At 39.5% G+C, this 25,739-nt stretch overlaps 1 protein-coding gene across 9 annotated transcripts in view; it reads left to right on the top strand.

Moving 5' to 3' along the window:
* Nucleotides 1-25,739, top strand: part of Cdkal1 (CDK5 regulatory subunit associated protein 1 like 1) — a 549,424-nt gene that overhangs the window by 164,260 nt on the left and 359,425 nt on the right. For all 9 annotated transcript variants that reach the window (XM_060373105.1, XM_060373106.1, XM_060373110.1 and 6 more), the window contains one exon: nucleotides 1,544-1,664. In XM_060373105.1, the coding sequence (XP_060229088.1) occupies nucleotides 1,544-1,664 (121 nt within the window). The remainder of the gene's footprint in view (nucleotides 1-1,543; nucleotides 1,665-25,739) is intronic.

The raw sequence follows: 25,739 nt of genomic DNA, 5'->3' as shown, positions 1-25,739 counted from the left end.
TAGACTTTGGCTATACTTAACTGTTACAACAGACATTGTCAGCATAGAATCCTGTTCTAGTGGTTAGTGCAGCAACGGCTCTGACTGATGGTTTCCTTGTTTCTGGTGTTGAACAGCTGTGTCTTCAGATGTTTAAACAGTGCATCTTTCTGAACTGAAGGTATGGAAACATGTGTAACATCGTTTATATGTTTTAGCTTATTGTAAGAGAATGCTTCAAAAAATTTGCATTTAATTTGCTTCTTGAATGATTATGTGTTTTGATCCATAGAATATGCCCATAAAACAATGGTAAAGCTGGACAAAGGTCCACAGCAAGTATGCCTTATTGAGGAAATTTACCAAAAGCATTCAGCCATAAGTTGAAAAGTTATCATTTGTGAATATTACTGATACATGGCTAAGAATAGCTATATGCTGTATTTGTGCTTGGGCTGCTCCCATTTCTCTTCTTGACATCATGGACAGGAACATTCTTACTTAGAAAAAGCATGTGTAATCTGGTGTCTTTGTTGCCGTTACAGAGATGACTTAGTCCTATAAAGGCTGCTACAGAAATCCACACCTGTACCCCAACGAACTAATGAAATCAAAGTGAGGTCTGGGAAGCATAAGGGAAGAAGTGGCTTGTTACGTTTTTTGGAACAGTGGGTTAATAGTCGACATCTGATCATGAACAGTAGCACCACAGACAAACTGATATCCAGCACACAGAGGCAGCATCAGTTTTATATCCAGCACAACTATCCTCTACAAATGAGGAGATATGCAAGTTCTTTGCTCTGTGATTTCTGTATGTCTGAAATTACTTCGAAGTTTTTAATACACATTTTTAATGTGTCTTAGAAATCATTTGGTTGCGTTTTCTACAAGTAAACTTGAAATGTTTTGTTTGAAAATACCTAGTGTTAAGTTGTACAAAGATACACATCTCTCTCTCTCTCTCTAGTATATATGTTTATGTATGTATATATAGATACACACATATAAACATATATGTATATATATGTATATATACACATACAAACATATATATACCACATACCCTATACTACACTATGACATTGTAAGTGTGTGTGAGGCTGGGAGGGAAAGAGGAGGGTAGGAGCAGGTGACTGTAGAAAATATCAGCATAGGTAGGTGTTCAGTGCTGTTCTCACCAAGTGTTAGTTAATGTCTTAATGCTGTCAGAAAACACTGGTGTACCTAATGCCCATTTAAGCCCTTTCTGTTGCTGTATGGTGTCTGGTCAGAGTAGATCGAGTTCACCTTTGTGAGCTTATTTTAAGGAGCTTTTCTCAAGTGTGCTGTGTGGATGTGCATGTGCTGTGAGCAAAGCATTGGGAAGTACGGTCAGTCTTTGAACACAGTAGCTCCTTTTTTCCCTGTATTTTTTATGTTCAAATGATCACATCTTCTCTTGGATGGTTTTTTTCCTATAAGAGAAAAATATGGAATACAATCATGAACATATTTATTGAAAACAGTAAATGACAGTGTATTTGCATGGCATGCTAATTTATGTCTTGTGCTTGATTTGAAGGTCATTCAGTGAGGCTTCTGGGCCAGAAAAAAGACAATGGGAAGCGCTTGGGGGGAGCAAGGCTGGATTTGCCGAAGATCAGGAAGAATCCTCTGATAGAAATCATTTCAATCAACACGGGGTGAGTGTCTCTCAGAGCTGTGCATGACATAATGGACTCCATGAGTTCAGCCTGAATGTCCTTGGACATATGCCACCAAAAGGCAGTTGAATATTTTCTTGGGGAAGGAAGATCACAAAAAGTGCTAAAGCTCTTGAGTATAGTTTCCTCTAAGACGTGTTCAAAGTACATGCATGTTTGAGGCAGGATTTTATATTTTTGATATTATTTTTCTCATTTTGGGCAATAAACATTTCATTTTGCAGGTATACTCTTGGATAAAAACAATCTTGTAAAAATCTACAATAAAACAATCTCAAGGCTCCCATTTGTAATCCCAGAGTATAGTCTAGAGTTTAAAATCTGTCTGTGTTATGTAGTGAGCCCTAGGCCAGTGTGAGAGAGACCCAGTCTCTACCCTTCACCACCCTTCTCCAAATAAAAACAAAACAGAAATGTTGGAACAGTCTCAGGAAAGGCTAGTAATGCAGTGTGTCTCACTGCTTTTGCCATAAGATTCTGGTAGAGGCTGCTACAAATACTAACCACGTTTGATCATTTGTTACTGGAAAATGTATTTTAAAACATTCTTCTTTTTTTAAGGATTTATTTATTTAATGTATATTAGTGCTCTATCTGCATGTACACCTGCATGCCAGAAGAGGGCATTGGATTCCAGTATAGGTGTTTGTGAGCTACCATGTGGTTGCTGGGAATTGAACTCAGGACCTCTGCAGGAGCAGACAGTGCTCTTACACGCTGAGCCATCTCTCCATCCCCTAAAACTTTATTCTTAAAACAACTTGTGAGTGAATAGTAAGTGCTCCTTCAGTTGCCACTGTTTGGTCTGAGGCCCTCTCAAGCCACAGCCCTTTTTTCTTCTTATTCATGCTTTGTTCACACTTCTTGGGCTTCCTTTCCTTAGTTAGGTTTCACAGGCAAAGTGTTAATTTTCCTCAGGTTTCAGGAGGACTTAGATTCCTGAACTCTAACAGTCGTTTAACACCCCGGAGCCTGGCCATGAGCTAACTTTTTTCCTTCCATTCCCACTGCAATGCAGGCACATACTTGAGACACTGTTGTCCACTTCAGTATCAGCCAACTTCTTAGTCTTCCCTGAGTCTGGCTCGCCATTCACACTGCTGCTGTAGTCCACAGAAGAGGTTTTTGGGTTTGCATTAACATCCCTCTGGGATGGCATTTAACCAATTGGGGAATTTTTTATGGAACAAACTTTTGGCTTTCAGCATTGATGGTACAGAAAGAAGCCGGGACAGAAACTCAGAACCCAGAGTAAAGCAGTGGTAACTGCCTGAACCCATTATCTCCACAAGGCTGTTTGCAGCTTCCTTCATTTCAGCTATTCTTTACTTTTCCCTCAGACACCAGAATGCTGCTGCTTCCCCTTCCTCTGCTGCTTCCCATTCCTCCCCTTTTTCCTCCTCCTAGTGTGTATGTGTATGTGTGTGTATGTCCTGAGAAAAATCTTGAGGTCCTGTTCCTTAGGAGCTATCCACCTTGTATTTTGAGACATGGTTTCTCATTTTGCCAAGTAGACAGGGATCTGCTAGCCCATCTCTGCCCCCGAAAGCTCGGATAAAAAGCACACAACACGGTGCCTGGAATTTTTATGTGTATTCTGGAGATCATATTAAGATCTTTGTTTTGCAAGGCTGGAACTTCACCAACTGAGCTGTCTCCCCCCCCCCCCCCCAATAAGTGTTAGTTAATTAATTAGTTTGTGTGTGTGTGTGTGTGTGTGTAGGTCAGAGATCAAAGCCAGGTATCTGCCTCAGTTGCTCGCTACCTTATTCTTTGAGATAGAATCTGTCATGGAACCTGGGCTCAGCAGTTCAGTTCTACTGACTGGTTCTACTGGCAGGAAGCTCAGACAGTTTTCTGTCTTTAATATGTCAGTGCTGGGATCACAGGCCTGTGCTCCTGATTTTTATGTGGATACTGGGCATCAGACATGGATCATCACATTTGCATGGCAAACACTCTAGGAAGCCATCTCCCTAGCCCCTAAATGTTTTATTTTAAAGCTATTGCAATTTTGACATATTGATTATTCTAAAATTGTTAAATATTTTGTATTAAAATTTTGTTTTAGTTAACAAAAGGAGTAGTATGTTAATTTTTTCTGATGTGTGATCTGAATTTTACTCCTATGGATTTAGTTCTTTGATGGGACTGTAATGAATGCTGAAGTTCTGTCAGAGTTTGTTGTAACTTTTACAGTCTTGTTCCTCATATCAGAGAGTATAGAATTGACCCTTGGAAGTCATAAGCAAGTATATTTTTGATGCCACATCAATTTGTATTATCTAAAATCTCAATATGACTCTGAGGTGTGACTAGTCATCACTTTGCTGAATCTGCTGCAGCCTTATCACTTCTCTCACACGAAGCGGCCCCGCGTGTGTCATTCCACACTATCAACTGTAACATCTTGCTTGGATTTCATTTTTTAACCCTTATTGCCAGTGTAGCAAATGGATTAAAAAAAAAAAACTTTCTTGAAACTACTTTTAAATGGTTATGCTTATAATAATTATTCTCCTTATCGAAGCCCTAAGACGTCAGTGTTTTGAGGCAAATTAAATGTGGTATTTAACCAATCATATACATGATTCATTTTAGGAAGAGAGCCCTATTTAGAGAATGTTTAACAATATGCCAGCTCACCATTTGAATATGTACATTTGTTTTTCTGCTAATGTTAACTTAAAAATGTCAAAGCAGGGCTTGTGTTACTGCTCAGCGGTTAAAAGCCCCCACTGCTGCTGCAGAGAACTCGAGTTTCCTTCCTATGAGTGCTTCACAAACTCATTTAGATGAGCTCTGTAGTACCTGAACCTCCATTCCCAAGCGCCCTACACCTATTTGTACACAGATGTCCATATAAATACATCATTTAAAATGTATGTATAAAAGGAGTGTATTAGTTGCTTTTAGCCCAGGAACATGTTGATACCGCAGATCACGTTTAGTTTTTGATAAACTAGGGGGATTTTTACATTGATAACAATATGTAGGTACAATGGCTTTTGCGCAGGATGGTTTAATATTGTCATAAAGGAAGATATAGGAAGACCCTTTTATCTATAATATTTTTCATATTTCTCTTGTAAGTTTATCATTAGGTGTTTGTTTTTATTTGTTGTATTAAATATGTGACTATTAACCTACTAGGGAGAAAAAAGCTTCTCTGACCAAAGTAGAGAGTAGCCCAGGTCAGTGGCCACAAAGACCTATGTAGAAAGCAATTTTGACGATATCACCATTTAGCAGGATTTTTTTTTTTATTTTTTATTTTTTTTATAAGTTACATTTTATTAACTCTGTATCCCAGCCGTGTCCCGATCCCTCATTCCCTCCCAGTCCCTCCCTCCCTCCCTCATCTCCACCGTGCCCCTTTCCAAGTCCACTGATAGGGGGGACCTCCTCCCCATTCATCTGATCCTGTTTTATCCCGTATCTTCAGGACTGGCTGCAAAGCCCTCCTCTGTGGCCTAACAGGACTGCTCCTCCCTTCGGGGGTGGGGAGGCCAAAGAGCCGGTCATTGAGTTCCTGTTAGAAATAGTCCCTGTTCCCCTCACTTTGGGAAACCAATTGGTTACTGAGCTACCACAGGCTACATCTGAGTGGAGGTTCTAGGTTATATCCATACATGGTCCTTGGTTGAATGTCAGTCTCAGAAAAGACCCTGTGCCCAGATATATTTGGTCCTTGTGGAGCTCCTATCCTTTCCCCATCAGACTAACTCCCCTTCTTTCTTATGATTCCCTGTACTCTGCCAAAGGTTTGGTCATGAGTCTTTGCTTTGAAAACACTGCTAGTTAGAGTCTTTCAGATGTGCTCAGTAGACTCCTGTCATACGTTCAATGGTAGCCCAGGCTGGCCTCGAACTCGTGATCCTCCTGCCTCTGCCTCCTTCAGCAAATCCTACTGGTGTGCGCCACCACAACCGGCCATTTAGCAGGATTTTAATGGCAGACTTTATACTAGGGCTTATGAGCTCCCCAGCAATGAGCTTTTGCCCAGGATTTCAGTATCAAGCATGAGATTACTTCCTTTGTTGAGCTCCAATCAGAATGCAGTTAGTTACCCCGTAAGAGTCATGTCACAGGTGCACCATCTGTGCAATCTTGTCTGGTAGTTCGATGTTGTTGCATGTAGAGTCCAGCTCTGGCTAAGAAAATGTGATGCCTTTTTTTTTTTTCCTCTCAAGCAACCTGCAGAGTACCTTCTGGCACTCTGAAAGACCAGCTTGCTGTTCAGTTTGAGTTAGATTTTTCTATGACTTGCAGCCAAAGTGTTTAGCAATGTTGTTATTAATAGTGGCTTTTTATGTGGCTGTGGTGGGCACAAAGGGCAATGGCAATTGGCTGTGTTGTTTTGAAGACCTCTGGGGTTGCCCTCGCCAGTAACTCATAGGGATATGCCTATGTCTGGCCCTGTGGTTTTCATTAAATAACCTGATTCATCCATGTAGGGTAATTCTGTTTGAATGCCTTTTTTTTTTTTTGTATCTTATTTTTAACATTCCTGCTTTTTGAGGTGAACTGTTTGAGATTAGCAGCCACTTATCTCGTATGGCTAGTATTTGTAGACTGCCCTCCATGTGTCAGAGTTTCTGCATAGAGTAAATAAATATAAAGAGGTCCATTATTGTCTAGTAGGGTGATAAGATAGTACCCTGGGCATCGTCCCTAAAATGCAGTGAGAGTAAAGCTAATAACAGTTACTAATGCATATTCAGTGTGCCTCGTATGCTGGATGGCTCTGTGAAGTGTGCATTCTTTCCATCCTCTCCTTTTCACAATAGCCTTAAGCTTTTTTTTTTTTTTTAATAGATAACAAAGCTAAGAAAATTAGGTCAATTAACTTCATAGAGTTGTCTGCATAGGATGGGACTGGGTAAAGGCTTGCCCTTAGCTCTCCCCAGATGCATTTGTGGGTTCAGAGAAATAAGTTTTCATGTCTAGTGGTCAGCTGAGATATCTTTATCAGACTGGAATAATGAGAAGGATCTGGGGACAGTGATTTTGGACAACTGCATACAGAGATGCACTTGGTTTCACTTGCTGAGCACAGACCTGGTTGCCTAAGCCTTGAGAACCTATTTTCTTATGCTTGTAGAGTCGAGAAGTCAAACAGGCCTTCCTACGTGAGGCAGCGCTGGCAGGGCAGTTCTGGAGCCTTCCAGGCCTTGGCCACCATGCCTTTCCAGCCTCTGGAGACCGTCCCTGTTCCTTATGCTTGTGGTTCTCTTAACAACATTCACTTCTCTGTGTCTGTCTTCTCTTGTTTTCTTGCCTTTCAACTCTTTTTGCTTTTAAGTGGTTACTCTTGGCCCACCAGGATACTCTAGGATAGTTTGTATTTTAATGTCAGTTCATTGTCAAGTTTCATTTCACTACAATTTAAAGCCAATCTTGCCTTGCAGTGTTCTCAAGGTTAGCATGCACATGCCATTGCAGGGACATTCCTGCTCAGTACAGGAAGTACGAAGAGCAAGTAGGAAGACAGGAAAGATGAAGTTGCAAGGGCAAAAGGCATGTTGTCTATGACCTGTGTAAATCTGTTCAGTTGTCTGGAAATTCCAGCATATTTCATAATGGTGAGGCAGATGGTCTTAGAGTGAAGAATCTGATTGCCCAGGGTGAGAAGTGCAAGTCACTTCATGCTAAAATTTGAAGTAGCTGTGAGGTAAGCACTGCGATGATTTTCCCGGCAGCAGTTTGTAATGTGGGCTGGTATGGGAAGATGGAGAGATGCAGGGATAATACTCAAAAGGAATGTTGGCAAGCCAGGTGTTGGAGCACACCTGTAATCTCAGCTGATGAGAGGCTGGTGTAGGGTGATTGCCATGAAGTCAAGGCAAGCAGGGTTATATAGTAAGAATCTTCCTCTAAAAAGAGAGGTTGGGGCCTGGGGATGTAACTAAGTTGTTAGAATGCTTTCTTACTGTTCATGAGACCCGGATTTTAATTTTTAATGCTTACCCATGCATGTATGTGCAAATACACACAAACACACACCCACACACACACACTCTCTCTCTCTCTCTCTTGGACGTATGTGAACTATTTCTGTGCTCTGTGAAAATGAAAGACTTGTCTAGAAATCTGTAAGGCCTGCTATGGGAGAGTACTCAGCTCTGAAGTAAGAAGTAGTCTATAGAGAAAAAATCTCTCTCTTTCTTCCTCTTGTTCTTTCTTGTTCTTATCTTTTTCCCCCTTGAATCTGAATTTTTTGGAAGCAGTGGATCAAGGACTAGAGACAATGGCATGGCAACTGCATATGGTAACAGGAACGGTACTGGACAGTCCGCCTTGGAAAAGAAGAACGCTTTTGTCTTCCAGAAACAGAAGTTAAGGAGGACAGTGTGTGTGAAATCTCTGTTGTTTTCCCATCAGTTTTTTTACTGACACAGATCAGAGAACACAGGTTCAGTCCTTCATGTGATCAGACCAAGTGAAAGATGGAGTATGCTGGTTAGGGTTCCTTAGAGTCATTATGAGTAACCATAGTTTCTCTTTTCACATATTCTTATTAATATATAATAGTTAATACAGTAATGGGTATAATATAATACATTTATACATATATAAACATATTCACACTTACTTTCTCTTGTTCTCCTACTGGCCTTATTATTCCTTTTTCTTTCCCCAATTGAGCCTCTACTTTCATGCCTGTGTGTGTGTGTGTGTGTGTGTGTGTGTGTGTGTGTGTGTGTCTGACCACATAATTTTCATTAGTCTTTTACAGGAAGTGTGTGTGGAAGATTTGTTCTCAGGAGCTCCTTACCAGTGGCTCTACCTGTTGCAAGCATGATCCTCCAAGAATAACAGCCATCAGTTTCATCAGAGCAGCTGTGACTACTTGCAAGAGACCCTTGAGATTGCATTGTTGACAGTTGACATTCTCTTATATAAGGAGCATAGCGGAGGGTCTTTCCTCCTGAAATTCTTGCCTCTCTCTGTCTCTTTCTCAGTCTGCTATAATTCTTCCATAATTGCATGTGGCACCATGGTGCTAACTGTATAGAAGGTGAAGGATAAAGGAAGGGAAAGACTCTTTGCCATTCATGCTGGGGTGAGACTTTTGGTAGTGTAGCTGTTTTGGTGTCACCCATGTTCCTATAAATGAGCCCCTCCAGCAGGCTCTCTGTCAGTCAGCCTAAAGCTCACAGTTCCCCATGTTGTACTGTGTTTTGCTGTTGGCGTCCTGTAAGGAGAGGGTAGTCATTTGTCCTAAGTCCCCGTGGAAAGTGTTCTGCCAACAATGCCACGGTATTTTGTTAGGGGTTCCTTGAGTGAAACCTTTGCTTTTCTTAGCAGTGTAAGTGGAGTGCAGAGGCAAGGATAGCAGGGCTTGGTGCAAGGGACATAAAGAAGTTGGCACTGAGAAATGAAGGCAATCTGTGTTCTGCTTGTTTATTTTTTTTATTGTTAAGGTTGTCATTTTTGTCAGTCTTCATCTTCCAAAGCCGAGAGTTGACTGCTACCTGGCTGTCTGCTAGGATAGTATAATCTTTGGAACTGTCAGATTGTCTCAGGGTATAGGCTCCAAGCCCTCCCTCAGTTGAACACATCTCAGAAAATGCCACTTGGCCTCCTGGTGCTTGGTGCTTTTTCTTTCATTATTTATCTTGTCTCTTGTTATTTTTTATCAGACAGACATAAGAAAGATGGTAGTTGGAGACCATTGAGGAGAATTTAATTTTCTTTGAGATTACATAATTGGACTTATTATTAATTACAAAAAAATATCTGTTGCTCCCCATTTCTTTTCTGTGAGCAGCTGAGCTGCAGGAAAACATTCTAACTCAGATATTTTCACTTTGTGAACTGTCTGCCAAATATCAGGCTTTTTATAGGCCTTGACATCTAGCTTCTGTATCAATATGTGAAAGACAGTGATTACAAGCTTATCCTACATAACTGAAATTATTTTTAAAGAAATAATTATGACTAGTGCCATTTTGTTCACTTCTGAGTCTGTTCAAAACATGGACATTATTAGAGGTTATAGTCACAGTATATTTGAAAATATAATTGTTTTGTGCTTATGACATTATCATTTGATAGAATACAGAGATAAACAGACTTCTCTCAAGTCACCTATAAAACTGATATGGAAATATGTAGTTGCAAGCAAAGGTATCATAGATTCTGTCCTTGTGGAAATGCCTCAGCTGTCTTCCTTGTGCTGTGGGCACCAGCAATGACACGTCAGGTCTCTGACTCTAGGGCCATGGGATTCCCATGTGTCTTCTTACTGTCCCTCTCTGTCACATGCAAAAGCAGCAAGGAGTAGAGGAATCGGCTGCATCTCCTCTGCTGCTTTCCTCAAACACATGCTTGTTATCAGCACTGTAATTCAAATCTCGTGCACTGACTCTTTATGTCAGGGTAATTGTGGCTCTTGGAAAATTACATCCAATACATAGAGCGTTTTTGAGTTTAGTTAGAAATATAGCCAGCTGTGATGGCAGCTAGGTCTAATCCAAGCAACAGGCAGGGGGATCATTGTGAGATTAAAGCCAGCCTAGTGGACACAGAATTTCCAGTCAGCCAGGACTACATAGCAAAACTGTATCTCAAAAACACCCTAATAATGTAAAGGGAAGCCGGGAGTAAAAGTTCTACCTATCTTAGTAGACCGTGCATGTAATCACAGCACTTGTGGGCTGAGGAAGGCCGAGTTTGTTTGAGGCCAGCCTGGTCTGCGGAATGAGACCTTGCCTCAAAACATTTTTAGACTTGAAATTCCAGAGGCCCTTTACAGCAGTGTCAAGCTTAAACTTACACTAGGTTGATCATTTTGTAAACTTTGGAAAAGAGTACGTGCTGGTTAGATCTTTGTCAGTTTGACACAAGCTAGAGTCATCAGGGAAGAAGAACCTTAAATTAAGGAAATGCCCCTATTGCACTGGCCTATGAAGCAAGCCTGTGCAGCATGTTCTTGATTATTGGTTGATATGGGAGGGCCGAGTCCATTGTGGGCAGTACCATTTCTGGGCAGGCAGTCTTGGGTTGTATTTGAAAGTAAGCTGAGATTTCTATGGAGAAGAAACCTGTAAACAGGGCTCCTTCATGGCCTAAGTATCAGTTTCTGCCTCCAGATTCCTTCCTTGAGTTCCTGCTTTGAATTCCTTGCCTAAGTGATGCTGTGTCATGAAAGTGTAAGCCAGAGAAACCTTTTTGTACTTCAAGTTGCTTTTGGATGTTTTATCATAGCAATAGAGAGCAAACCGAGACAACTGTGTATTTTAGTATGCCCAAATGAATTTCTTGGATACTTACTTTATATCTAGCATGCTGTATAGAACCAAAGATACTCATTTATTTTTATTTAGTTCATTGTAGACCATTGTATAGATATTCTGAATAAATGGATCAGACCCTACTCTGAATCTGATTGCTTTAAGTTCTTCAGCATGCGTTCATGGTCTGAGATCTTGCTACTTTTGTCTAAAGAGGTTATGTCTCAAGATCAAATAATTGACAAAAATTGCTCAGTAATTTCAGGGTTCCTCAGCAGTGTAAGTAACATGGCTGAATGTTGCCTCTTAAAAACAAGTATATATAATGTTGTATTTACATCATTTCCACCTCTCCCACTGCTTTTCCAGCACCTCCTGTACCCCAACTCCCTCACATTCATGACCACTTCTTTTTAAATTATTATTGTTATATATATAAATGTAATACTAAATGTTGCTTGTTTTAACAGTAAATTGAGCACTGATGGTTGAAATTCAACCTGAGCTAATTATTTCATGTGCCCTCTCTCCATGTACCCCTCCTTCCCTCAATTCCAACTCCCCGTTCTTTCCTCTTTTCACCCTTCCCTTCTGAGTTTCTTTCTTCTCCATTCTTTTACCTCTTTCCCCCTGCCCCAAGCTCTTCCCTCATTTCAGGTGTCAGGTTACAGTGAAAACAAGTCCTAGAGGAGACTGCTTGGGGAGACTGTCCATAGGCTGGCAGTGATCAGCTGTTCTTGTCACTGCAGTGAGAGACTCCACATGTCTCATTTGGTGTGATTGAATCAGCCTTTTGCCAGGTGAGACAGTGTGGGATGTAAGGGCAGTATGCTTTTCAATGGAAACAGTTCAGGGGCCAAGGCATGACTGTTTACTTAAAAATCCTGGCTGAGGCCTGTCAGTGTGGGTTCTGTGGACCAGTATCTAACCAATTACTCAGCATCTCAGCTATTGTACTGCTGGCCTGAGACACACAGTAAACTTGAGAGCTGGCATTTTTGAAACTTTTTAAGGGATTTTACCTCATTTTAATTGCAGTAATTCATTCTCACTCTGTTTTACACAAAACTTAGTTTACAAAAGATTGTAAATAAATTCACAGTTGATCACTATGGATGCTTTCAGAACTGAGTAGGCTTCTGTGTTGTTAAATATATTCTTGTTCTCTGGAAAGTATTTCAACTAACACACAGACCTTGATTTCCCCAATGAGTTATTATTTCTATTGTTTTTATGTTGGTACATAGCCAGAATGGTTAGTGGTCGTGTTAGGCTTTTATCCAGCTCTGACAAATACCTGAAACACTTCAAAAGGACAAAGAGTTATTTTGGTTCACAGGCCCTGAGCTTTTAGCCCATGGCTCTCAGCCTATGGTTCTCTGGATATGCCGTTGTGTGTGAGGGAGCCAGGAAGTGCAGAGACAGCATACTGCCTGCTTACTCTTCACCTGCTGTTCCATCTGGGACCCATTCTATTTAGGTGTTCCACCTCATTCAGGTGCATCTTCTGCTGTGTTAATGTCTCTTGTGTGTTTTGTCTGTGAAGACACCCTCACAGGCACATACCCAAAATGTGCTTTACTCATTCCAGTCAAATTGACAATAGCAAATAGCTGTCACAGTAGTTTTCCATTACTTTCAAAAAACAAAAATGTAATTTGCTAATTGGCAAAGCCTCACACGTTGACCAGAGCTCAAGGGTGGTCAAAATGCATGCAGCCATTTCTGCAGGGAGTGGCCTTTTTGGTCAAACACAGGCGGAGAACTTGATTGCTCTTAGAAGGGTAGCATAGCAGATCCCAATCTGTATTTACTCTGTGTGTGGTTTTTTTCTAAAGGAAATGTGTAGTCATCTAAAGTGGGCCTGTGAAATCTAGCCACTAAAAACTGTAACTGTAAATTGACACCTCCTAAGCTGAGACAGAACTGTTCATGTTATGTAAGCTGTGCAGAACAGTCTGTATGCTGGATGGAATGTGACACCAGGCTGCTCTGGAGAAGGCCACAGAGTTCAGTGGGATGAACTGTGGTTGGAGTTTGGAGTCCCAGACCCTGTTGTTTTCAAGCTGGGGACGCAGGGGAATTAATCTCTTCTCGGCACACCTCTTTTCTGAGGGGTAGGATGCTGTCTACTTTGCCTGAAATGGATACATTGATGAGATTTTTCTGCGCAACTTTGGGGCAGTTGAATCATACACTGTATGACTATATCCTGTGGTCCCTTTTCCTCCTGGAGGCTTCATCCTTTTTGCTGTTTGGTCATGGAAGCTTCTGGTGCTCACTTCTGAGGTGTGCTCCTTGTTTAATCCTCCCTAAGCTGTCTTCAGTCTTCGACTGAAACGGTTCAGGCTTTTGTTAGTTTTTGAATCAGGTTATATTCTAAGTGGTGATTTTCCTGCTTCTTCCGTTGTGTTGGGGCTTTCAAGTGTGTACCACCGTTGTAGGTGAACACCTGACAAACAGCCAAACATCCTCATCCTGGTGTCTGAAGCTTTTAGTGTGAGCCCTCTAGTATTCAGTCCATTCGGATGTGCCGAGCACTGCAGCAAGGTGAAATGCAGAAACCTTTTCTGGTCCAGGTGGAACCTTGTACTTTTACTTTACTTTCTATAGATGATTTAGTTGTTGTTGAAAACAGAAAAATGAAATATCACAAACAATTAAATATCTGGAAGCTGATACTTAAAGTACTTAAAGCTATCATGAACTTGTAACTTTTTTACTGTTTTAATAAAAAACCAGTTTTTTTTTTTTTTAAATTGTAGCTTTTTTTTTTTCATTTTGGCACCTGAGTCTTGATATAACATTATTTTCATTTAAATATTATTTAAACAAAATCTCAGCACAACAGATGTTTTTAGTGTGTTATATAACTGTATTTGGGAAAGATCCTCATAGGAACAGTGGATGGCACTATTGGCCCGTACCTGTGATATAATTATCCCTAAGTTTCAGAACTTCCAAATGCCAGCTCTATAAATGTTTTTTTTTAGTAAGTCACTCAGTTAATAAAGGTTAGACAATATTAGGATAGGCTTAATATTAAATTTTGTAAATGGTTCTTCATATATCCGTTATTTTACATAACTTTTGCAATGAACATGCATATCTAACATGTATATCTATTTATATATACATGCATATATATGTATTTATCACTGGCATATATAAATGCCTGATTTAAAAAAATCACTTTAAATTCTAGCATGTTATAGGATTCTCTTGCTCTAAATAAAATAACATACCTTGCTTATAACTTTTCTGATGAACAAAACTATATAGTTTGAAGATGAGAGAATAGTTTTTAATTTGAATTTAAGAAAAATCAAAACTAAAGATACTCATTAGGCCCACTATTGTAGACATCAGTTTAAAGTAAGTTGAGTAGAATGATTGACAGTTTATCCAGGTTATTTTACAGATGTATAGTGTGGACGTACATCAGTCTAACAACTGAGAGACGCTTCTGCAATTTAGAAAGTTTAGTAATGTACTGGGGGGCTGGAGGGATGACTCAGTGAGTAAGAGCACTCTCCCTCTTGCAGAAGATCAAGGTTCCATTCTCAGCACCCACATGTCTGCTCAAAACTGTCTGTTGTCCCAGTTTCAGGGGCTCCCATATTCTTTTAGTCATTGGCACACACATGTTGTATATACATGAACACAAACATTTGTATACATAAAATATAACATAAAATAAAATTATCTTAAAATATCAGCTTACCTGCATATGTAAAGGGTTTTCTATGCTTGTTCATTAAGAAAACAGAAGCTTTACACCTGGATATTTATTTTTATCTTATATTATTTATTACCTTTGTTCAAGTATGATTGATAATTTCCTATGTATTATGGATAGGAGTACATTTATGTCTTCTCTAAGAATTCCACAGTGAGAGCCAAAGACCAGCACAAAGCAGTGTTGTAACCTAACACTGTGCAGTACAACAAGACCAAAGTCACCTCGGGGTCCTGGTGGACTGTTGGGATGTTAGAGAGGGCCTCCATAGAATGGGATATTCAGGTTATTCTTATAGTAATGGTTAATATACCATGCAACAGATCTGGTGTAAGGGAGGTTTATTGTGGGAAAGGGGAGAGAGGAGAAAGATAGAGCAGTAAAGGAGAGGAGGGCACCCATGACACATACACTCTCTTCAGAGAGAGAGAGAGAGAGAGAGAGAGAGAGAGAGAGAGAGAGAGAGAGAGAGAAATGAGAGATAATGAGAGAGATAATGAGAGAATGAGAGAGAATGAGAACAGGAGGCTGGCAGTCATGGCAGGTGGTGACATCAGAGGTTGCTAGGCTTCTGAAAGGTGGTCTAGTGGGACTGCCTGTATACTAACAGCTATGTTTGAATTTATCTTGTGATGGCTTCAGAGGCAATCAAAGGAGAGTTTAAAATCAAAACATATCCTTGAACAATAGCCCTGACTGTGAAAGGCCATGCCTCTCATTGTGTGTACAGTGGTGATGAGAATTTAAGAAGTAAATGTGGGCACCAGAGTCTTTCAGAGAGAAAGAATATAGCTTAACAGTGACCCACTTAAGTGCAGATTGGCCTGGAGAACTTCTGGCATCTCTCTCTTAACATGTTCATTTGACCAGTGGAAGGAGATTGTAGTTTCATAGGATCTTTGAAGGATGGGACTCTTAAATCGTGTACATTTTTATAGATGATACCTACTGCGGTAGCCCTTATTGCTGTCTTATTTTCTCCTTTCAAGTCTCTACTTCCATTGTGGTCCATGTGACTAGGTTCCATGTGCATGCAGCCAGTAAATGTGGGCAGGTATATCAAGGGCCTTCTGTAAATGGTCCTGTTGCTTCAAGAAAACTACTATTCCAGTTTGGTCAGGAGATGGGGATAGGACCAAATTTGTGTAAACCGACCAAAATTATGTGTAATTGGATACACATGTAATGTTTGGCAGGCCTGTCAGCTTTCTGCAACACTAGAATAATACGTATCCCATATTTACTTTTAAAACCACTTTGCTTTCATTTTACTACAGTATCAGCATGGTAGTCTCAGTTGGTTTATTTTTTTCTAACCCTGACAAAGCAGAATGTTTTATTTGGCTTTTAAAAAAGGCAATAGTGCATGTAGTTAAGACCTCATTTACTTTATCTGATGAAATAGTCTCTGAGGAATGCCTGTTTTTCCTATAAGTTCACTGAGAAAGTTGGTTTTACAATAAGGTCATTTGTAAGAATTTCTGGTTTCAGTTTTAAAACAACATGTGACTTAGTGAATTGTAATGTATATTTTTGTGACTTTTAAAGACTAACCTAAAGTATTAGATATGAGATAATATGAGTTTATATTGTTTTTTTTTGTTCATTTTTTACCTTGTAAAATACCATTTATGTATAGTTTTGCCTGTGATGTTAGTTTTCATCTTTTTTAACCTTTTTCTCTTTTATTTTCCTACACCACACACACACACACATACACACATTTATGAAATTTATATTGAAGACTACAAGACTGGGCTTACTTCTTTAGGAGTTGTGACTGGAAGACCCCGGTCACACTGATGGTGTTACTGTTTTATTTGCATATCCATTGTAGCATTCTTTATTCCTTTGCTCATTGAGTTCATGTGCAGAGTGCTTGGAAGGCATCAGACACTGTGTGCAACAAACGAAACAAGACCTTACCCCTAAGTCCATACAAGGAGTGTCTTGTGATCTAATGTCCTAGCTAACTGGTAAATAATTTTGCTCTTACTCAGTTGTCTGTGGTAATATTACTGTTTATGTCTATGGGACTTAGAGTTGCATTCCTTGAAATTACCGTAAGTGTCCAGAACCAGTAACAGGTTTGCTACAACAGAAGATGGGTGAATAGGACCAGAGTGATAGTGGTATCCAACATGAATGCCTTGCTATCTAGTGGCACCCTCTTTGTTAATGAGCTACTGGAGAGAATTCAAGTGCCACCATTGCATATTCCTTACTCCAAAATTTGGATGACTTGATTATCTTTTCAGTGCCTGCTATGCTTATTTTTTTGGAATAACCTTGATGTCACTCCCAAAGTAGAAGAATGTTAAAGCTTTTTTTTCTCTCTTTCTTGTCCATATTTGTGCTTTGAGTTATTTCTTTACTTTTACTTTCCGACCTTAATTCTCAGTTACGTGCAGAGAAAGATGCAAAGCAACAGAAAGAGAGGGTGCCAATGGAATGCTGATGTTGCCTCCTGGGAAAGAAGATGCCTGTCTGTAACAAATGCCCACAAGGAAAGAGGGCCCTGGGGCTCCTTTGCTGTGGGATCAAGCTCACTCCCTCTTGTGGAAGGTCCAGGAGTAGTCGTGATGGCACAGTGAGGCTTTGTGTGTAGAATGGACTTTATGGTACATATTTTGTTCTTCTGTTATTTTTCAGAATGTTCATTTTTAAGTTTTTTTCCTTGCTTTTTTTTTTTTATTGGCTCACGTATTCTACTTGGAATATAACAAATGGATTTAGGTTGGTTAACATTTCATTTAAGGATGATCGAGGGAAGAAGATAACAATGTGTTTCTGAGTTTGGTCCTTCGTTAATTTGACATTTGCTTTGTTATCTTCCTCGTACAGTCAGCTGTGTTCAGGATACATCCACACAGAGGTTCTCATGCACGTCATCAGTGCTGATTTGAAACAGCATAAGACTTCTTTGTCTAATTTCTTAATTTTTTCCCCCTTATCCTAGCATTTGCTTTTCTCAGTAATCAGTTGCCTTTTCTTATCTGTGTTTTATGTTTTATTTGTCTTCCCCCATTTTCATATTCTGCATTTCCAGTCTTTTTTTTCCTTTGAATTTCTGACTTTTATATGGCCATATCTTATTAAACACCTCCTTTTTTTTTTGGTGTAGTAGATGAGAAAGAACTACTTGAATTCATAGATTTCTACTGTAAATATATAGTTTTTATTCATCCTTTGGAAAGTGTTTGGTTGGGCACCAAAATGATGTGGCAGTTCACATAATGAGCAGCAATTTTATTTAAGCTATTTATTCATGGGTTATACTGCTTAAGGTCTTTTGCCAATTAATGAGAGTGGTCTGAGGCCTTTTTTGTTAGAGATGGAAAAAAAAAAATCCCTCCTCTCGATTGGGGATAGTTTTTAAGAAATATTTAATGAGTCCCTTTATTGTTTGTACCCTCATGGCCAAATATCAAGTGTCCATATACCTCCTTAATATGAATCTGTTCTTGGATAATTAAAAGTTTTTTTGGGAAATGCATATATTCATAGACTTTTAGAGGCATATAGATTGTAGAAATTTAAAATTTCCACATAGACACTGACGCTGAAGCCCAAAGGCTTTTCCTTTCAGTGAAAGTGTCCTAGGTTACTTCAGGGCTTGATTGTCCTTGCTTTTAGTAGAGTAAGGTTTAGAAGAAATAAAAGTTGGTGTTATGGGAGTTGTACTTTAATGTTTAGAAATTTAGCGGTTAATTGGTGATTTGTAAGATTTTCTGGTCTGTATGACATTATAAAAACACATTTTTATGTTACTTTTATTGAAGCAGCGGTCAAACACTAGAAGAAGCATCACTGTTCTTGTTAATGTTTGATACTGAAAAGAGGCAGACAGCCAGATGATCCTTAAAAAAAAAAAAGCTTTTCTTTATTGTTTGATAATTTCACATAATGTAATTGATTATATTTACCCTCCTTCTCCAACTCCATTTACATCCTTCCCACCTCCCTACCTACCCCTTTTCATATTCTCTTTCTATTAAAAACAAAATTAAAACATCTACTCCATCTGCTTGCTTTAGGTGACTACTTCTAGGTGTGGGGCCTGCCCTGGAGTGTGGTTGATATACTAGGTGTCACTGAATGAAAGAAATCTGGCTTTCCCTCTTTAAATGGCAATCAAGTATCTGGTTCCTCTGTTAGGGGTGACCAAGTCATGGTCACTTCCCTTTCTTCATGCTTCATGCTGGGATTTTGTCTGGCTTGACCTTGTGTAGGTCTTATACATATTGTCATAATTTCTGTATTTTCTTTGTTGTGTTTGGAAAAAACTGTTTGTTTGTTTGTTTGAGGTGATATACCACCTCTGATTCTTGAAATCTTATTGCTTCCTTGTTGGCCTAGATTCCTGAGGCTTGAGATCAGGGATGTGATATAGATATCACATTTGGTCAGCATTGTATTGACATACAAGTAGACATATTCATCAGTGGAATAGAACTCCATCTGTAGAACGTAGACATGTATCTACACACTTATATACATCTGAGTTTTGACAAAAATACACACTGGGGAAAAGACAGTGACAGCATCATCAGTGAATGATGCTGGTCTAAATGGGTAGCTTTATGTAGAATAATGTAACTAGGCCCATATCTTTCATGCTGTGCAAAATTGAACAATAGGTGGATTAAAGACCTCAATTTAAGACCTAATACCCTGACTCTGTTAGAGAAGAAAGTATATGGTGTGCTTGAACTCACTGGCATGGTAAGAAACTTTTGGAACATGACCCTGATAGCTTAGGCATTGAACCCAACATTTAATTCATGGGACCTTGTTAAACTAACTTCTGTCCAGCAAAGGGCACCATCACTTGAATGAAAAGCAGCCTATATAGGGAAAAAAACTTTACGAATTGTCTATCTGTGGTGGCTCTTCTTAGTTGTCAATTCGACTATATCTGGAATTAACATCCAAGTGGATAGGCACACCTGTGAGGGATTTTATTGATGGGATCACTTGAGGTAGGTAGATTCATCACAGATCTACACCATCACTTCTCATGACAACCTGTATAAAGGACAAGGATGAAGAAGAAGGAGCACTTGCACTTTGCCTGCTTGTCTTCACTTTCCCTGTAAGTTCATTTCCTCACTGGTTTTAGAGTCTTCTACTTCTGGATTCTGGTGTGTACTGAAGACCAGCTAATACATCCAGTGTTACAGACTGAACAACTACTGGATTCTTGGACTTTCTGTTGGGAGATAGCCATTGTTGCAGTAGTTGGACCATAATCTATAATCCACTTTAATAAATCCCATATGTATTTATTTTCTATAAATATATATATTTATTCTTTATAAATATATATCCATTGTATCAATTTGGTTTTGCTACAGAACCCTGACTAATGCAACATCTGACAGAAGGTTAGTATCTAGAATATACAGAAAAACTAAGTATCAAGGAAATAAACAACCTGGTTAAAAAAATGGTACATGGAACTAGAATTATCAAAAGATGAAACAAACATCTGAGACGCACTTGAAAAAGTGATTAACATCCTTAATTATTAGGAAAGTGGAATTAAAAGTTGAGGTTGCATCTTATTGCAGTCAGAATATCCTGAGCTGTTGGTGTTCTCTGTTCAGGAAGTTGTCTCCTGTGTCAGTGTGTTCAAGACTCTTTCCTCTTTTTCTTTTAACAGATATAGTATATGTGGTTTTATGTTGAGGTATTTGATCCACTTGGACTTTACTTTTGTGCAGGATGATAAGTATGGATCTATTTGCATTTTTCTATATGTAGACATCCAGTTAGACCAGCATTTGTTGAAGATGCTATCTTTTTTCCATCGTATGGATTTGGCTTCTTTGTTAAAAATCAGGTGTCCTAGGTGTGTGGGTTTATTTTTGGTTCTTTGATTTGATTCCATCCATCCACCAGTTTGTTTCTATGCCAGTACCATTCCATTTTTATTACTGTTGCTCTGTAGTATGAGATCAAGGGTTGAGATACCCCCAGAAGATCTTTTATTTTGCAGGATTGTTTTAGCTATTCTGGTTTTTTTTTTTTTTTTCGATATGAATTTTAGAATTGTTCTTTCAAGGTCTGTAAAGAATTGTGTTGGTATTTTGATGGGAACTGCATTGAATTTCTAGATTGCTTTTGGTAGGGTGGCCATTTTTACTGTGTTAATCCTAGCGATTCATGAACATGGGAAATCTTTCCATCTTTTGATATCTTCTTTAATTTCTTCAGAGACTTGAAGTTTTTTTCATACAAATTTGTATTGATTTCTTCAATTATATCTTCAACACCTGAGATTATTTCCTCCATCTCTTGTATTCTGTCAGTGTTGCTTACCTCTGTGTTCCAGATTCTCTAAGTTTTCCATCTCCAGGGTTTTCTTGGTTTGTGTTTTGTTTATTCATTCTAATTCTGTTTTCATGTCTTGAACGATTTTATTCATTTCATTTATCTGTTTGATGTGGATTCCTGTCTGTCCATGACAGCCTCTATTTGTTTGATTGTATTTGCCTGTATTTCCTTGAGATATTTGTTCATTTCCTCTTTATGTTCTTCTAATAACTTCATAATGATAGTTTTAAGATCATTTTCCTGTGTTTCAGCTGCATTAGAATATCCATTTGATTTTTGAGTTTCTGGTGAAGCCATGATGTCCTGGCCTTTGTTGATTGTGTGCTGGCCTTTAGCCATCTGTTCCTCTGTAGCCTTTGATGTTTGTTCCTGAAGCTTGTAGTGCAGACTGGGTCTGACTGTGTCTGGAGTCTGGAGTAGTCTTCAGGAAGACGAGCGAGGTTCAGTGGCACTAAAATGGGTGCTGGTGATTCGAATGCAGTTAAGGAAGTTAGAGCACTGCAGGTGCCTTGAAGGGTGTGGCTTGGGCTCGGGCTTGAGCGCTTTAAAGAGCAGGCCCCTGGCGCTGGTGCAGGTGTGGACCCTTGCATTGAAGATCAGAGGATATGAGTATGAGAAGGGCAGGGTGCAAGTGCAGGTGTGGTGATGTCATGGTTCGTGCACAGGTGTCTTGATGGGCTTGGTTTGGGGTGCCTTGGAAGGGAGCTGGGTTGTGGCTTAGAGCCCTGCCAGATCTGTGCTCCTGCTACTCAAATTTGTCTGGGTCCATCTTGGGTCCGTTGATCTCTGTGCTTCTATTGTTTGCCTGGCCTCCACAAGGTAATCAGCAGAACCATGGTTTGAATGGTGGGATGCTGGGGAATGGGAAGGATCAGATGTCCGGCTGCTAGAGGTCCCTGCACCCCTTCCAGGGTACACATTCCCTGGAGTATGCGGAAAGTGTAGGGTGTCCACAGTTTGAAAGCAGCCACAGGGGGCTTGGATCGATCGGCCCCAACTCAGGGCATGTCTTCTCCTGTCTGGGAAGCACCAGAGTCAGTGCTCTGGATCCATTCACCTGTCTCCTTACCGGTTTCTGAGTTTTGGATCCTCTGCCCCTCAGATATGATTCACAATGGTTGCTGCCATCATGAAACCTCCTCATTTGTTCTATTCACTCATCTTTGCTTTTTCCAACTGAATTTCACAGTATTCTCATGGGTTTCTTTTTGTAGCACCTATACTGATCAGTACATTTGATGCTCTAGATGAAAACTTTTCTGGCTGGATCTTCAGGTTCCAAGGGTGTATTTTCATTCTGCAGTTTTTTTGATGCTTCTTGAGTGCTGTCCCTGCATTCCAGCCTTTCTGAGTCTGTGTTTTCCGAGAGAAGTGGATTGACACCTGAGTGAATACTGTGAGGCTCTCACGGTTGTGCTTAGTTATCTTTTGGTGATCTGGAATGATCTTAGTTGTGTACTGGGTAGAACTTAAAGTAGTTACTTAGAGTGATTACTTTCTGTACATCATTCTCATGGTACATAGGTTTAAGGAAAGCGGACTTCCTTTATCAGATAGTCTTAAGTGTGTTAAAACTTACTTTTCTAAGAAACACCATAAATGATTGACCTTATTTATTTCACATAGATGTTTTATGTTACCTGGGTTGAATTCTTAACAAGAATTGGTTCAAAATTGGTATTATGTCAAATAGATTACAGAGTGTTGGGTGTGTTTTTGAAATGGAATGTATGTCGACTTGATTTTGCTGTTTTGTTTTTCTTGTGAAAATGTATACCACTTGAATGTTGAACTGTCATTCTTTGAATTTGCATGGGAACAAGCTAGGTCTACAACAACACAAGTTCAAAGGGTAAATAATGGAGGAACAGGTAGAGTGAATGTGGCTTGCTGTGAATTGACTGCTATTTCTTATGTTACAGAATCCACCTTCTCTTAAGGCATGGTACCTGAGACTTCTAACTGCCTTACTTCTTACTCTCAAAACATTCAAATCAGATGTGTCAAGCTGGAATACTGTGCAATTGGAAAAATAAGTGTTTAGGATCATATGATTATGTACATGGATAATCCTATAATGTCTACAATAAAACTCTTAGAACTCTGGGTTTAGCAAGGATAAAACATAGGATCCCATAGGATGATCCTATCTGTATATAGCAGCAGTGAAAAAATGGGAATCAAAGTTTTTTTTTTTTTTATTTTGTATAGTAGTTCCAAGAACAATTAATACCTTGGAAAAGTTCACAAAAATTGTGAATTGTGCACTGTAAGTATTTTAAAACCTAAAGTTCAGAAGAAATGAAGGAAGTCCTAAATGAACAGACCGTATGGTATTCATGAACTTGAAAATCAGAGTAAGAAAGATATCAATTTTCAAATTCATGGATAGGGTTAAAGAAATTACATTATAAGTGTCAGTAGTTGTTTTTTTTTTAGAAAAACCCACAAAGCACATTGTGTTTTTCAATACAGTTGAGAATGAATAAATTGGGTAAATAATTCCTTACTTTATGGCTTTGTGGAGTAGTCACAGCAAAGTAGTGTAGAAATAATGAACAGACACGTATCAGTCATTGGAAACAGAATATTGAGTCTAGAAATAGAAATACACAGATGCAGCCAACTGAATTTTTGCCAAAGGTTCAAATGCCCAGTACAGATAGGCAGCAGTGTTTTCATTATGAATATCCTTATGAAAAGGGGGAGCCTTTGATTCTGACTTCCCACATATACAACAGTCAGTCCAATAGAGATCAAGTATAGAATGTTAAGAGGCTAACAAGTGTAGAATAAAATATAGGCAAACATTTTTGCAACCTGCAGATAAGCAAAGAAATTCTGGACTTGAAACACAAAACCTGATCTATTAAAAGACCAAAGATAGATTTCAACAAAGTGACAGCTCTTGCTTTGTGTCTCATCTGATTTGGGGACTACAAAGCAAGCTACAGGTTGGGTGACATTTATCCAGAATATAAAAAGAACCTTCAATATAGCAGGAGAATAACACAATTTGAAAGACTTGAGCAGGCACCATCCACAGAAGAGACCCCAGTGGAAACAAGCACTTGTCAAGTGTTTTCTAAAAAGCACCAGAATCAAGAACTCCTCAACGAAGCTGTTAGAGGAGCAAAGATAGCGTGAGCCAAGATGCAGTCTTGCAAAGTGAGCTGTGGGGAAGATCTGGAACAACACTCTCAGATAGCCTCATTCGGAAGGGTATATGTTGGCATGATTTAAGCTTATACTTGTTATGTGGCCGTTTTTCACTCTGGGGTATAGGAAATGAAAATTTATGTTACACAAAAGAAAGACCACACATGTTCTGTCTTAGTTGTGTGATCTAACTCCAGATCTTCAGATGTGAGCATATAACATGTAGTACCCACAAATACCAGGAAAGTAAAATGGGACCATAGGGTGCAGATGGAGCTTTAGAGAGGAGAATAGTTGGACAGAGGTACCATAGGGGAATTTGGGGGAAAATGAGCCTGGGGGAGACATTAACTGTTAAGTGGGGAGGGAGGATAAATAACAGTAAAAATGTGTGACAAAGCTGTAGGGAATAATAACTGTTTTATGTTTACTTAAAATTATATATGTAAGTGTATGCATACACATCTATCTATACATATATACATACATATGTATCTTAATTGAAGATATACAACTTGAGGTGACAATCATCCCTCTAAAAGCCATAGATTACCAGTGCCAGGTACGGGAAACCCTCTTTAAGGTTGTTGGATCCTGTTAGACTCCTAAAACAATATAAGGTATTGCCTTTGCCTTTGTTTTTCTCCTAGAAACTGAAGGAAAAAGCCTGTTGCTATAAACACCAGACACTTTGGACATGGGCCTTTAAGAAGTTGAGGTAGATCTGACCCAGAAGCCTCTTCCTTGAGGACTAGCTGTCATAGTATCCGAACGTGCTATACCCGCACAGCCAAATATCTCAAAAGATGCAATAAAGGTATTATATCCTACAGGTTACCAAACAGCTGGACCTAAGGCTAGCTCAGTAGGAGGGGCAAGCTTGGTACTTTAAACCTAGCCCTAATCCTCATAGCTGGTGAGGTCAGTGACCCTAATGTAGAACCTACTTCTGCTGCTTTCCTAAGCCAGTACAGGTTCTAACTTCATCCTAAATATTTACCCTTATAGCCTCAGATAAGTGTAGATCTCACTTCTCACGAAGAAACTTCCTTTGGATATGATTACAGAAAGCCACAACTGATGAAAATGCAGAGAACAAAGCACCATTGGGTATCCCAGCCCCAATTGAGCCCTATAACATATCCTTACACCTACAGCCCAGGGAACATCATAAAAGGACTTGAAAGGAGCCAGAGGACTAGAACATTTACTGGATGATAGTGTCTTCTAGACATGACCAGGAAGGTGCACTCATGAAATCTCAACAGTGTAGCTGTCTAAACAAGAACTGTACAACCCCATCATCAGTGGAAAACATATCCACTCATCATCAGAGATGCTTCTTCCAGCAGCTGATGGGAGCACATGCAGAGACCCATAGACATACATTGAGCAGAGAGAGGGAGCCCAAATTGGAGATCTCCATTGGGTCTCTCTCTTTGGAGTTCCAAAAACCCCGTGGAAGATGGAGGGAAGAACTGTAGGAGCCAGAGGGATGGAGAAGACCAGTTAAACCAGGCCTATAGAATCTTAAACAGTGCTCATAAGGACTCACAGAGACTGAAGTGGCAATCAGGA

The sequence above is a fragment of the Meriones unguiculatus genome, chromosome 19, assembly GCF_030254825.1.
Source record: "Meriones unguiculatus strain TT.TT164.6M chromosome 19, Bangor_MerUng_6.1, whole genome shotgun sequence".
NCBI lineage: Eukaryota > Metazoa > Chordata > Mammalia > Rodentia > Muridae > Meriones > Meriones unguiculatus.
Note: the sequence above shows the minus strand (reverse complement) of the source record. Positions and strands in the feature narration are given on the sequence as shown.